The sequence below is a fragment of the Scomber scombrus genome, chromosome 19 (assembly GCF_963691925.1).
Source record: "Scomber scombrus chromosome 19, fScoSco1.1, whole genome shotgun sequence".
NCBI classification, from domain to species: domain Eukaryota; kingdom Metazoa; phylum Chordata; class Actinopteri; order Scombriformes; family Scombridae; genus Scomber; species Scomber scombrus.
Window position 1 is genome coordinate 16886000 of NC_084988.1, and position 14735 is coordinate 16900734.

The 14735-nt window shown below is 43.2% G+C and overlaps 1 protein-coding gene across 1 annotated transcript in view; it reads right to left on the reverse strand.

The window, feature by feature from the left end:
* LOC134000437 (ryanodine receptor 3) overlaps window positions 1-14735 on the reverse strand; it is a 97826-nt gene that overhangs the window by 59249 nt on the left and 23842 nt on the right. Inside the window, exons 4-18 of the mRNA XM_062439778.1 lie at window positions 14523-14543; window positions 11801-11815; window positions 11215-11289; window positions 10962-11040; window positions 10237-10349; window positions 8644-8743; window positions 7957-8050; window positions 7022-7096; window positions 6195-6351; window positions 5389-5553; window positions 4817-4938; window positions 3696-3876; window positions 2535-2670; window positions 1148-1243; window positions 687-805 (exon numbers count right to left, since the gene is read on the reverse strand). Coding sequence (XP_062295762.1) covers window positions 687-805; window positions 1148-1243; window positions 2535-2670; window positions 3696-3876; window positions 4817-4938; window positions 5389-5553; window positions 6195-6351; window positions 7022-7096; window positions 7957-8050; window positions 8644-8743; window positions 10237-10349; window positions 10962-11040; window positions 11215-11289; window positions 11801-11815; window positions 14523-14543 — 1548 coding nt within the window. The remainder of the gene's footprint in view (window positions 1-686; window positions 806-1147; window positions 1244-2534; window positions 2671-3695; window positions 3877-4816; window positions 4939-5388; window positions 5554-6194; window positions 6352-7021; window positions 7097-7956; window positions 8051-8643; window positions 8744-10236; window positions 10350-10961; window positions 11041-11214; window positions 11290-11800; window positions 11816-14522; window positions 14544-14735) is intronic.

Sequence of the window (14735 nt, forward strand, 5' to 3'; positions counted from 1 at the left end):
CCCAGGCCAGCTGGCTGCCTTCTCTTGATCTCAATTCCCTTTTAAAGAGATTGATTCACGATGGGGACACACTGCACCCAAACCCCCAGGAACCCTCTGTCAGCGATGAAACTTTGTATGCTGGAAGAAGGTGTACAATGAATTAGTAGCTAAAGAGAAGGGAAGAAGAGGTGACAAAGAGCCCCAAAGGGAACTGTTACGGAAATGGATTTGCATCCGGTGAACCATTTTGGTGAGCTTAATGAGGAAAGAACTGAAGATGACTGGATGCAAGGTAAACCAGCAGTGTGCAGTTTCAGTGGTTATGTGCTTTCTTGCTTGACAAAAAACAACATAGAAGTGATTGGTGATGTATCAGTGTGCATCTTAAGGAAATAATTCAACAAAATGTTCTTATTCACTGTCTTGCCGAGTTTATTGAGAAGATTGATACCACCCACTTGTGCTACATATCTACCATACAGACATGATCTATCTTCTCATTGTCTTGTACTCATTTGAAATGTCCACCACATTCTCTTCGCTGCTAAAAAGAGATACAAGCAATGTGTGTGCAGCCTGAAGGTGAAAGTACTGAATGTGGTTTCTCAGCAAGACAACAAACATGTTAATGATTATTCACAATTTGGGTTCATTGTACAACATTCTCCTTGTAGCCCAAAGGTCTGATCGGTAGTGCTGCTCACCTTGTGATTTCGTCCGTGCTTGTAGAGTAGTGATATGATGGACTTGATGTGTCCTCTCTGGATGATGTTGAGGGCCTCGGGGCTCTCAATTAGAATGCAGTGTAGAACTTCCAGGATGCCTGCATAGCCGCAAATTCATCAATTAGTTAGAGGAGAAAGACACACCAGAGGACACTCCTCAAAGAAACATGTAGTCCACTTTGTTCAAACAGGAACACTTAGATACTGTAACTTCTGGTGCATGCTTTATACTTAAAATATAAAAGTATCTGAATTATTTTTTAGGTAAGCAATGTCATCTTTTTACATCCTTTAAGACTCATATTCCTGTTGAGGACTGCTGGATTGCCATCAAAGGGACTTGATAGTTTCGTGATGTCTCTGACAGAGGAAAATGCAAGGTATCTCACAATGCTGTTTCACAGGAAGCTCAGGATGTGTGAGAATAATAATGAGCGTACCTGAAGAAGACTCCAGTCTCTCCAGCTTGCTAACCAGCCAGTCCAAGTTGTTGGAGAACTGGGTGCAGTTGTTCCTGTTTCCTCTAATTAAGGCCGCTGCAGGGCACAAGGTAAGTATGCATGAGTCAAAATCTTATAGGAAAGAAGAATTTTTTTTGCAAAGTAGTCTGATGGATCCCTTCAGTGCCAAATCTCACTCCTTACACAACTGCAAAACAATGTCACCCAAAGGTGGACACCTTAAATTCAAGCCCAAAGCCAAAGAAGGGAGAGGTGCTGCTTTGACACTCTTATACATATTAATTTGGAAGACGCCTAAGATAGAGGGAGGGAACAACACAGGGAGAGAAAAGACATAAACACAAGCAAGCACAGACACACACCCACATATGCCCTAGCAAAGAAAGACAGGGTCACCCAATGCAGACAGACAAGGAAGAAAGGAGGGGGGCATCCCAAATCCACTTATCGCTGCACCGGAGCAGGTGTGTGGAGGAGGGAACAGGGGAAAGGAAGAGACGTGGCTGGAACACTAATACGAGCAAGGAGGTGAAATCAGTGTAAATAAGAGTGTGAAGGACACACTTAGAGGGCAGAGGGGCTTCAACGTGGCAGGATGAAAGATAAAACTCAACATTAAATTCTCTCCTTAAGAATGGGACATATTCAAGAAAATCATGCCTGCTTACAATTTTCTGCTCAGAAATGCAATTTTATGTCTCAGTTGGTGAAAAAAAAGCCAAATATTGTATTCATCAGATAGAGGATGGCAGACATAGAGGGAGAGCAAAAATATATATATCTTTCCCTGCCAGGTCACTTTAGTTAGAAACATATATATGTGACAGAGCATATGGTAGCAGTGCATGAGGTTAAAGGGATTTTTTTGGAAAGGCAGGGCTGATGACATTGGGCTGTGGGAACATTAAGACCACCATAAGAACAACAGCATAAAGAGTGATGAGAATTGACATTCAGGCTTTGGCAGTTAAAATCATCTGGCAAATAATAGACCCCCCAAATAGTGTGTGTGTGTGTGGTGATTGATCTCGCTGGGGTGATGCCCTAGAGGCACATGACGTAAACGGGAAAGCCTCTTTGTATGCAGTGCGACACATGCCACCAATTCTTTTCTCCAACAATGTGGTATTATGGGTCTGTGTGTGTGAATGTTGGGCTTTGCAGTTTCTGGCAACCTCAGAATTCAATCCTCCAACCTGAAGAGTCAGTACATGGCTGGTTAAATACAAGGTCAACACAGCTCCTCATCACAACTGAACCTCTATACTTAATGCTGGAGGTGCTTTATCCTCAAACAAAGATGTTCATCTCTGAGATTTAACGTGGGTTTGTCTATATATGTGTGTGTGGTAGCCAAGCCTCTTACCCAGCAACTCATACAGCAGGTTGAGAATGTCTTTCCAAGCTGCTCCTGCCTCTGACCCAGCACACTCCCCAAAATGGGCCACACTGTTGTACACGTTCAGACGGTCAATGCAGTTAGACACCAGAGTCAGCATGCCCTGAGAAATGACCCAACTCGTTAAAATCACGATAACCAAATGAAAACAAAAATAAATATGAAATACACACATTTTACACACATAATACAGAGGTCTTAATAACAAGCTCTCATTAGTATGAGAGCTTACATTGGCGAAATCCTTGTCTGCAGTATTTAATTAGTTGACCATCATGAACACAACCATGATGGCTCTCTGCTGTCTCATTTGGTGGTCATGTCATGGTGATTTATTCTAAAGAGAAATCTCTATGGTGATCAGATATGCTAAATGGGGGGCGTAAAAGACTAAATGAAAATTGCTGATGATTTATAATGCCAAGAAAAAAATCATGACTCAGCTGTCTGCAGTGATAAATTGACCATCTAAATGTAATATATTAGGGGTGCGACAGAGGTGTGCTATTTTAGTGTATTATTATGGAAAGAATGGTAAATAAGGTGAAAGATGAATTGATGAAATCTGCATTATAAGCAGCAGATATTACAAGTTCTAAATTGTATGATAACTGCACATATATTCCATTATATTCCAAAGTATTTATTAATGTTGGCTTGAGGATATGGTGGCACATTCATTTTGTTGTTGTAGCCTGTTAGAGCTAAGGGGAGTTTAGATGGTTGACATCATAGCCCCCCTCAGTAAGGCAGCTGACATTTCGTAATTGATGAAAGCAATTTAGGTCCTAGAGGCTTAGCAAAAAAGCTTCAGTGCATTCGTGCCAGCCTCTGGAAAACTTATAACACCAGAACTGCTGACACTTTCAAATGCAATGCCTCCAAATACAAGATGGCATTGAAACACACCACAAAGAATCAATCGCTTTAGCCTTTCACAAACTTTGTCTTTTGCAAGTTTGCCACTGCTTTCAGCTCACTCTTATGTGCAGTCACTTACTGGAACTGCCTCAATCACAAGTCAAACTCTTTACTCTTAATATTTTTCTTCACAATAGAATAGCTCTTGGTATTATTAGCTGATATTTCATGGTTTGTGAGTTTGCCTTCCTTGACAGTGAAACTCACTTCCTGTTTGAATAGATTCTGCCTATTCTTGAGTGACCGTAGCTTGATCTGCCTCTCTTCGTGCTCCAGCTCAGCGTCAGGGAGCTGGAAATAGGTGATGAGGTCATTGAGGGTTTGGAGCACCTCCTCGATCGGCAGGGAGACCAGTGCCCTATTCTTAACACCTAGACAGTCCAGGTCTCTGGAAGAGGGAGACAGAGAGAGCACAGAAACATCAGCACCCAGACAAACTGGGAGAAAGGAGCAATAGATGATGTCCCCCACTAATTTCCTTGATCTTGTATAGTTTTTAAAATACTACCATTCATCACAAATTACCACTGTGACACAACACAGTGAACCTTTGATACAGACACTCTGACTTGGAGGCTGAAAAGACTTGAGAGGCTGCAATGACTAACACAATGTTTAGCCCACAGGTTCATCCATGCTGAAATGCTGATTTCCGTTGGCTTACTAAAAATAGCTCCTGTCGAACGCGTGGGAGGGGTGTGGGGAGATGTATGTGTCACAGCCGCAGGGGAAGCTGACAGACTCTCACATGTTTCCGCCATGAGTGCCCTCAGACCAACCCAGGGGACAGTGGGCCATTTGATAACAAATAAGGGTAGTGGAAGCATCCACTTACGTGCTCCAGGGCTTCTTTTCTCGTAGCCGGCTGTGCGTAGCCGTGACGCTACTGCACTGTTTGCCATTTGGAAACGCATGACTGGACCACTGAGTGAGCTGTCTGGGGCTTTGGCACCCCACTCAGTCAAAACTCACAGCGCAACTCTCCACCGGGTACTTTCGCGATCTGGAGGGACGTTACATCACGACTAAGTGGACTGCGTGAGGATCTCAGGAGATTTGAGATGTCTGTTTTGTAGGCTATATATGTAATTTAGTGATGTGTTGCAGTTGGGGACTCTTTGCTTTATCATCTGTAGACATTATGCTCAGCCATCCTCGGTGTGATGCTTACGTAACTTGTATCAATTACAGAACATTTTGTCTATTACCCTAATAAAGTGGCTGATGACAAATGCGGGCTGTAATGTGGTGTAATTGGGCAATTTGTGCGATCACGTCACTGTGTGCGCCAGTGAGGAAAAACAAAGTTTTCGCAGTGTTTGGCGTACCTGATGAATCGTTTAAAGAGTATCGTGGTGTTGCGGATGATGCGTGCCGCTCGGGACTCCTCGTGTTGACAACGCTGCAGGGTCAACCCGTCATCCATGTGTCCTTCAGAATGTAGGCATGCCTTGAAATGTGTGAGGAGAAGAGACAAGAGCGTGAGACACAGCCATGAGACAATATAGAAGAAGGACCAAAAAAGGAATAGGAAGCTGTTTAATGGAGAGAATGTCTCCAGCCGTCCTCAGGCAGCACTGAGCCACAATGTCTAGAACACAGGTGCTGACTCTACAGGCTACCTGGCTGTGTTTACATGGAGGACACATTGTCACGCACATTATCACACACACACCCCTATCACTTCTGTCACAGTAGCCAAGAGACAAGGTTTAAATTAGGTTGAGGTAGAGACACAAACTAATGAACAATCATCTTAACTCAATCATTTCATTACCCTGAAAATAATTATCCTTCTCCGAGGAATCTCATACATTCATTAATTTTGTTTGTTTTTGTATATGCCTTGCATTCTAAGTTGAAGATGAAATGGTGCACACTTGTGTTTGTCTTCACTCACTCGTCTCTTGAGGGGACCCAGACGGGCAGATTTGACATCAGGTGCCTGGTAGGAGAGCCAGAGTCCCGTGGCCACGTGCATGACGAAACAGAGTGAGTCCCCATATTTAATTTCTGCCACCCCCATGCCCTCGATGTCCCGCTTGGGGCTCTGCTCCAGCTTCTCCTACACAGGGGAGGAGAAAATAAACATGTCAAGGCTGTGAAACGGATGAATACGCTAGCAAAAAAACCCAAACACGTGCACATACAGACATACTGGATGCAGATTTATTCTTAATCAAACCACCGACCAAATGTCAACTGCATCTGCTGCTGAGTGCTCTATCCAATGACAGGAAGGGAGGATTGTAATTGTTTTGCAACTACGATCAGATATAACTGCAAACCTTAATTGACATGAAGAGGCCATGATAAATGACTTGACTTATATTCTATAATACATGCTTTAAATCCACATTGGAAGGGTCACTAATTGGCTTACAATCATGGGCCATATCTAAAACTCCATTACACAGAATGGAGCTAAAATGTCAGTTCAGTCACAGTCGGAAAGTTCAGCTAAATTAACCTCTTTGGCGTAGCTTTTGATGGTGCAATAATTCTTGTAATTTTCATTGTCCTTGAAAAAATGGTGATTTTCCAGTCCAAGGATAGTGGGTGGTTCATTAGTAAAGGTTTAGAGGTGATCCTTTGTAACTCCCTCTCTGTGGCGTTTTTATGAGGAAGTGTGTGGTTAATCCCATGTGACACAGGTCACCTTGAGGGACAGCAAGGAGTCCAAGTTTCATAAGTGCATGTCCTTGCCTTAGAAGCTCTGAAGCAGAAGGCGGTGGCGATGGTGTCGGACCTCTCCTGGTCCTGCAGCACCAACCCCTTGTCCTCGGTCAGGGCAAGGTAGTGACCAGTGGTCAGGTGCCGCAGTCTGAAGGGCTGACCCCAGCGGATGTGGCTCCCACTCCAACTATCAAGGTCACCATGGATACACACACACACACACACACACACACACACACACACACACACACACACACACACACACACACACACACACACACATTAAAATGCACACATAAAAAATGATCAAAAGTTGACTTTTGTAAGCCCTGGATGCCTAATATACACTAATTAGTTGATCTAAACATTGCTGCCAGCTGTTAATTATCTTGCATGCCATGAAGCAGTGTAGGATAATTAGCAAATAGCTGAAAACATTTAACTAATTATGCACTTTGTTTCTATTCAGGAAACAAAACAGGGTCAAAATATGGTCACAAGAAGTGAAAATGGAACAGGAGAGATGCATCGATGTGAGGTTGTAAAAAAGCCAGGTCCAAAAAATGAGAGAGTGATACAAGGAAAGAGAAAGAGGGAGGGTGGAGATAGCTCGATAGAATGAAGAGACAGAGAGGGCATAGTGCAGCTTTAAATCATAGGTAGGGACAGGAGGGAAAGGACAAATGGATCCTGAATAAAACAAAATAGAAAAAAAGAAACAGCAGGCAGAGAGACAAAATGCAGACAAGATGGGGAAAAAATAAAATGATGGAGGAATACAAGGGCAAAAATGAAAATAGAATCTAGCAGGCAGTGAAAAACAGGATGGAAAACAGATCATGTAAGACACAGCCCACCTGATTCGGAGTGGCTCCAACCTCCACAAGGACCTGGCCTTGGCACCAGCTTTACCCGTCTCATAGTTGACTATCCTGGGGATGCCAGAGAAACATGAGTGGGTGGTCTGTCTGTGGATGCTTTAAATGTCTAGCCACCACTGATACTGTCAAGGTCATTCTTTCCGACTTAGAAGAATACCACCTCTTTACTCTCATTTGTCACACTGATATTCACTGGGTGGATGTTCATCTCGCACGCATAAACACATAAATACTGAAGCATAGGCTGTATTTACTCTGCCGACAGCAGCGTCACATCCTTCAAACAGAGACATGTGTGCCCCGATAACCCACAGCTACACTGTCTATCAGTGATATGGGTGACTGGGTCCAAAGATAAAAGAAATCGCTCATCAACCCCCCCGGTGACAGCTTGGAGTGTGTTTGATCTGCCCCAGAAAAACAGAAGACCTCTAAAAAGCATGCTCCTTTTGTTTAATTTCAAGGGAAAGCTGGAAATTACTTTATAATCCAGCCGCCATATTTGCCATGCTGGGTTCTAAAAATAGTTACATTACTTACATTAGTACTGTATATGTGTATGTATGCCTGGGAGGAAGACATATCTCCTGGCACCTGGCTGAATGATCATGGGCCTTGCTGCTGTTTTGACCCACTTCAAGTCCAGTGTGCCATTTTTCTGTGGCCTACCTCATCTGTGTTGGCACCATGCAGCTATACTGTAGATAAAAATAGCACGGCAGCCATTTTTCCTCCCATGATAGCCAGGTGTCACGCCGGTCAGAGGCATTTTGATGGCGGTGGGAGTTGAGGAATCATTGGTCAATCACAGATCAGTTAGCCTCTCACGTGCTATGTAGCTGGTTTGCCGTCACTAGAGTGACCCTAATGCTGCAATACATTCTAGGTTAGTATAATCTAGGTGGACTCACCTCTGCTGCTCCTCACTTTGGTCTGATCCTGGGAGGGTCACTACTTCATCATGTCCGTGGAACAGCCTCATCACATGGCCACCTAACAGGTAGCCTATTGGAGGAGGAACAGAGCATTAATATATTGTGACTCTGGACATTTCATTTCTGTTGCTGCGTTTGCCTCCATTATGAGAACTTATCATATCAGAGATGCCATCTGGAAGAGAGAGTATCTAGATCACAAAAATGGATTATAAACTCAGAGATCATTTCCATTTGTAGTATATTCTCAAGTACTTATAGTCACTAACAAGCATTAATGCTGGGCATGTTCACAGCTGAATAAATTACACTTTTAGATTTAAAAAACATCCATGTTTCCATGTTTCCATCCAGTTAAATTAGATGCTTTTTTATCAAACAAATGAAACACCAGTTTATTTGCTGTGAATATTCGGGGGCCTTTCCTAATTAGTGAAAACTTGAACCCAGCTTGAGATATATTTACTCATTCGCATTCATCTTACAGCCTACACCCTCTTCCTTTTTTCAAGTGTGTATGTTTTCTCTCTTACTTATGTTTAATATATATATATATATATTTTTTTTTTACTTGCTTTAGACATTTTGCAAACTTGTGGAGAAGATTGTGGTAAACATTGAAAATAAAATAGTGGAAACAGAGATTTTGTGTAAAGTCTCTACCTTCCTCTATGTTGCTACCAGAGCAGATGGGATGGACGTTCCATAGTGTCTGCATAAAGGAGGCGTCCACCTGGATGTGGCCATTGGAGATGGATAAATGCTGTGGGACACAAGGACACATTATATGCAGTTTTTACTTACATTATGTCTACTGAGTTTCTTAAAGATTGTCAGTAACCAAAGGTGGAAAAAATACATCAGCATTAACCTGCAGTCAGACAGAGACAATATGTAACACATTTGTCAGAGGAATCTCTAAGAAACTGTACTGGACATTGGATTTATTTTATTTTTTTAAAAGTGAAAACTCAAAAAATCAAGATGACAGTATGTCAACTTTTAAGGCAGCACTCAGCTAAAGTTTAAAACTATCTGTAAGCGCTGATGTGGAAAGAAACTCTGCTATATCGCTTGAAGCATTGAGGGCACCATAAAACTGACCGACAGATGCCTTGAGTGTTTGGAGATTCATAGCATCTGGGGGGCTCTAATGCTCTGTGTGTGTGTGTGTGTGTGTGTGTGTGTGTGTGTGTGTGTGTGTGTGTGTGTGTGTGTGTGTGTGTGTGTGTGTGTGTGTGTGTGTGTGTGTGTGTGTGTGTGTGTGTGTGTGTGTGTGTGTGTGAATGACTTAAGTCACTTTCAGGGACACAAACCAGACTTAAGGCCAGTTGGTTGGGGACAGCATGTTCAATTGGGACAGAAGATGTGTCCCTAATTGGTAAAACATGATTTTTGGGTTAGTGGTAAAGGTTAGGTTTAATAGTGATTATGGTTAGGGTCAGAAATAAATGTAAATCTATGTAAATGAGCAAAAAGTGACTTAAGTAAATGTTTGTATTTGTGTTTTCCACTGTTTTGTAAATCAGACTCTTTCCAAAAACACATTTTATGGCAGCTGTGTCCTGATCATCCTCTCTCCCCAGAGTCTCTCTGCTTCCCTTAGGTTCTGCATGTCCCCACAAACCGCTGTGTAGGTGAAAGTGACAGACTACCAGATTGACATTGGTGACAGTAAGGCGATCATGGTCATCTGGCCGTGCCCCTACCGCCACAGGGGGTAAACACAGCCTGGCTGCTGTCACCATATCAATGGATCAAGGGGAACATGCTTCCCAGGGTTTACATCGCACAGTGCTATGCAAAGGGGGCAGGATGGTCTCATAGAAAAAGAGCTGAAGAGGCTAGTTCAGCAGTGCAGTGGGGACATAATCATTATTAAAGGCAACGGGATGTGGGGATGTGACGAGGATGATAAAAGCAGCACTCTAAAGAAATCTCAACAAAACGGTAATCATAATCCTACAAACCAGACATTTCCAGCACAGATCAAATTTTGCTTAATGCAATTGTTTGCATCCAGAAGGGAAAAGTTGTTTCTCTTAATATTCAGTAGGATTTAAGCCTCCTGCCGGAGAAAGGTCATGGGGAAAGCGCAGTAACCGGATTGGGATAATCAGAAATTTTGTCACATCAGGGAAAGCAGATTTGACGCCCTACTACTAAGACCTCTACATTATGCATGCACACACACACACACAGACACTCATAATCAGCAAAGCCTCAACGATCAAACGCCAAACAATATCAACTTACGAGGTATCGCTCAGAGGACACGCTGACGAGGATGAGGTCATCACCGATGCGCACCTTCTCTCCTTCCGATCTCTGCTTGGAGGCAGGGTGGATCGTCCACCAACAAGCCTCACCTATAGTGGTACACACATGCAGGCACACACATATATAACCTGTCTACATGTTTTCATTTGAACAGTTTTGAGAACACCCTGCCGTCACTGCTCATATGTCATCTTTACATACTATGTATGTAATAAAAGGAGAGTAGGCAGAAAAGAGGACTCAGACACATTTAAATGCACCATGGCAACAATCTTTTCAAGTCATTTTGAGTTGACTGCTCATTTAATGCATGGTATGAAATAAATAATAATGCAAATAAGAAGTGGGTCCAGGTATCAAGATACCACAACAACATGATCAAATGTGCTGGGGAGATGTAATCAGCACTAACAAAAGAACCACACTGTGAGTCTACAATGCTCCACAGGGAATATTAACTGAGATGCTGAAAAGACACACACTGAAATTTGCTCGTGAACAAATAAGGTGCAGCGAGAGAGAAAGAGAGATAAAGAGGAGTCGGGGGCTTGTGGAACATGGAGAGTAGAAAGAAAGAATAGACTGAGTGAAAGAAACCGACAGAGAGACATAGAGACAGACAAAGAGAGACATAGCCGGTGAGGATGAAAAAAAGAGGAAGAGGTGGATAAAAGCAAACCGTACCAGAGCTTTTCTTTTACCTGTTGAATCCTCCTGCAGGCCAACATCAAAGGACAGCTTATCTGTCTGGGACCTCGATGTCTTCAAACAGGCCAGGTACTGTGGTCAACAGACACAACAAACCACACAAGACAGCCGTCACGCTCACATGCTGCTTTTCACGTGACTGTCATTTACTTTAACTTCCAACACGGTCTAAATCCTACTTCTGTCATAATCAGGTTGTAATTTTTATGATGGTGACATTGATGGCGATTGTGTCCAAACTCTTACCATGGAGCTGAAGGTATGCCGCAGGAGGATGGCGTGTCCGTACAGAAGAGTCTTGTGTCCGCCACTCTGCGCTGCCTAAAGAGATCATTCGCACACACAAAAACACACACACAAACACGCAGTTATACGTCAGCGCTATACAGCCCCAGCGGTCACGCTCCAACTGCTTCGATGTACGTCCGACCTTTGGCACTGACTGTTGACCTGGGCAAGGACCTTCTCGCCGACGATGATGACCTCAAGCAGGGGCCACATATCGCCTGGGGGAAGGGTTTCGCCACCCCATCTCGCCAATAAGACATGCAATCTGACTTGCCACAGGAGATGGTGTATCTGGCTCCTGTATCCATGTGCGAACAGGATACGGGGACATCATTCCTGCACTCCGACTACAGGAATGTCGGAAGGATGCACAACTACTGTCAGTCTCTAATGCAATATTAACACTGGCAGAGAATGACTCCCACTCTTATAGGGGTTTGGGTTAAGATGCAGGAGGGGAACAAATGATATCTCTACAGGTAGAGATGCAAAGGGGGGTTCTGTTGCTGCATTTTGTTTGGCAAGCAACTCCCATGTTACTCACCTTCCTTATGAGCCTCTAGGAAGCATTAAGGTAAGAAAGAGTGTCATTATTCAGAAAGAACAAATGTTCTCCTGAGCCTTTATGTCTGCCACTGCCTTATTTTAATACAAATGATCAAAGTCCTGGGGGCACATGTGATTGTCACTAAGTCAATTTTTTAGAGAGGGATTAAGAAAAACAAGTTGAATAAAATTGGCGCAGGATCAGGAAATAATTACTGAAACAATGCCAACAGTCTAGTTTAATCACAAAAATGCAATCACAGCAAGACACTAATGATGTGTATCTACCAGTGATGTAGATTTGTTTTCGTTTTTTTTTAACAAAATTACAGTTTTAGTTGTTGGTGAGATACATAAATCATGGCATTGTTTCATCCAATCATGCACCATCTCTCTCTCTCTCTCTCTCTCTCTCTCTCTCTCTCTCTCTCTCTCTCTCTCTCTCTCTCTCTCTCTCTCCCTCATTCTGTTACTTCTTTTTCTCTTTCTCTCTCTGTATCCTGATTGGCTACTGGGACAATAGTGGGACTGTGATTTGATGCAGTTGTGTCGTGCAGACTGCAGCACTGGCTTCCAGGCTTCTTCTGTGCTGCTGGCTACTGCTATACGCTGGCTGAGGTACTGAGCTTAATGCGGCGAGGCACATCCAGCTGCAATCACCACAACCAATAAACCTAGGTCTCCTTCTCACTCCCTTACCCCACAACTGGGTAGTGTATTACACAGGATGGAGTACAGTGAGGGAAACTGTAGCTCATATGAGTTAGAAAAAAATTATCTTCTACACCTGGAGACATTGCAGCAAATATTGAAAACACCTTGAGCAACTGAAATGAGCACAACTGCTTATTCAACCATAAAGGAAAAGACTATTGGACTATCCCTCGTCTACTGTTGCTGCTGACCACAAGTGACATCTTCCTATCAATTTAAAGGCATGACATTTAGTAGGAAACAGCCTCCTGGTGTGTGAACCCTACAGCATATTGTGTGTGTGTGTGTGTGTGTGTGTGTGTGTGTGTGTGTGTGTGTGTGTGTGTGTGTGTGTGTGTGTGTGTGTGTGTGTGTGTGTGTGTGTGCGCGTGCGTGTGTGCGTGTGTGTGTGTGGCCGCACTGTTCTGGTTTCTCTATAAGGGAAGTGAGAGAAGCCACAAGCTAACATCAACCTAAAAGAAAAAAAGGTGGCAGTGATAGCAGAGGAAAAGAAACACCAGCATGCCAGAGGTCGTCAGAGCAACTCTGCCTCTTTGACTGACTGATCTCATCATTTGCCCTTTTGACCGGCGACCCCCAAATCAAAAGGGTCAGTGCATTCTGGATGAGTGACGACAAATTCACACAGAGTGCTCGCTGGTGGTTATTGAGCTAAATGGGGGTTGGCATTTACACTAACTGTTAGTGTGTTGTCTTTTCATATCCCCAATGGTCCCTTCTGTGTCTCTCTGGCTTCCGGCTTAAACAGGCTGGACTACCGATTTGCTCGAGCCACTGTCTATTGATAAGCCCATCTGTTCAAAGACATATTGATCTCAGAGCCTCAGCCGAGACATATTCAACCTCCATTTCCCCTTTAATGGTGCTTCCTCCAGTGACAGTTCAGCGCAGGCGAAGAATGATGAATAGGCAGACAATATCGAAAACAGATAAACGTGAGTGTAGAGAATGCACTGAAGTAACAGTGAAAATGGCCCTCCAAGCTATCTAAAAGTCTCTGGGGTATTTGCTGCAAAGGAACATAAGGTGTGAAAGGTTAAGAAAAGAAATTTGACTTGAGAAAACTAGTGGTTTAGAAAGTATGAAACCCAACAATATTAAGTGTTACGTTAAAGCCTTAGAGAGGTGCTGATGCAAGAAGAGTAAGGCTGGACTAGCAGTTAAATATGTCCATTTGAGTGTTAATTTAGCGTTAAACATTTTGAGCAGCCTTTTTTCTCTGCTGTAGCTCATAATTCCCTGCTAGCTATAGCTCTTCCACAGCAGCAGTGGAACCAATGGTCTTGATTTCGTCATTCTGCTACAAAAACAGTCCACCGCAGCCTCAAAGCTCTAGCCCTGACACATCCATTCATCTCTGAAGTCAAGTCAATGAATATGAGCCTCAACAGCTGAGGATTTATGGAAATTCTCACCATCATTAGCTGTGTGGCATTAAAGGGTGAAGTGGCGAAAAACTGAAAAGACTCCAAGTGATGCTGAGAACTAATTTCAGTTTGCATCATCTTGTAGCATACAGCCAATATGAGTAAAAGAAGATCTTCTGACAAATGAGAGCTTATCCTATGTGGGGGGTGTGCATAAAACAAATGACACTGCAGAGAACATCCATCTGAAACCCCTGGGGGCAGGACTAATGTTAATCTGACGCTAATCCAGCATTGGTGCCGCTCTAGTTCTCCAGCAATGGAAAGTGAGTTGTATGAGAACTGATGTGTGAGGGGAACCTTATTGGAGTCTAAACAAAACTCTATTTGTCTTTGTCAAGTTGGTAGGAGCTCAGACACAATCTACTCAACCAGTGTGCGCAAAATAATCCATATGATCATCCCTTATTTCAAAGCATTGACTTGAGTGTTTGCATAAACCACCAGTTCTAATGTAAAGACAAAAGCCATAGGAGGCTAAATCAGGAGTTAAACTACAAGTGAAAATTGTGTATTGTGGCTAATCTACTGCATCATGCATAAGAGATGACAGGGTAATGGCATGACTGGTGAACATACCCATCGGTCCGGGCCGCGTGTCTATCATGCGGGAGATGGAGATTATACACAGAAAATAGAAGATAAAGATGAGAGAATTACACATCTGTCACAGCAATGAGAAAGAGAAGGAAACAAACTTGCAAGAGGACAGTTGAAACAACATCAGGAGCAGAAAACAGAGAGAAGAATCAGCGTTGATTACAGTTTCTACCACTTGCTATTGATTACATG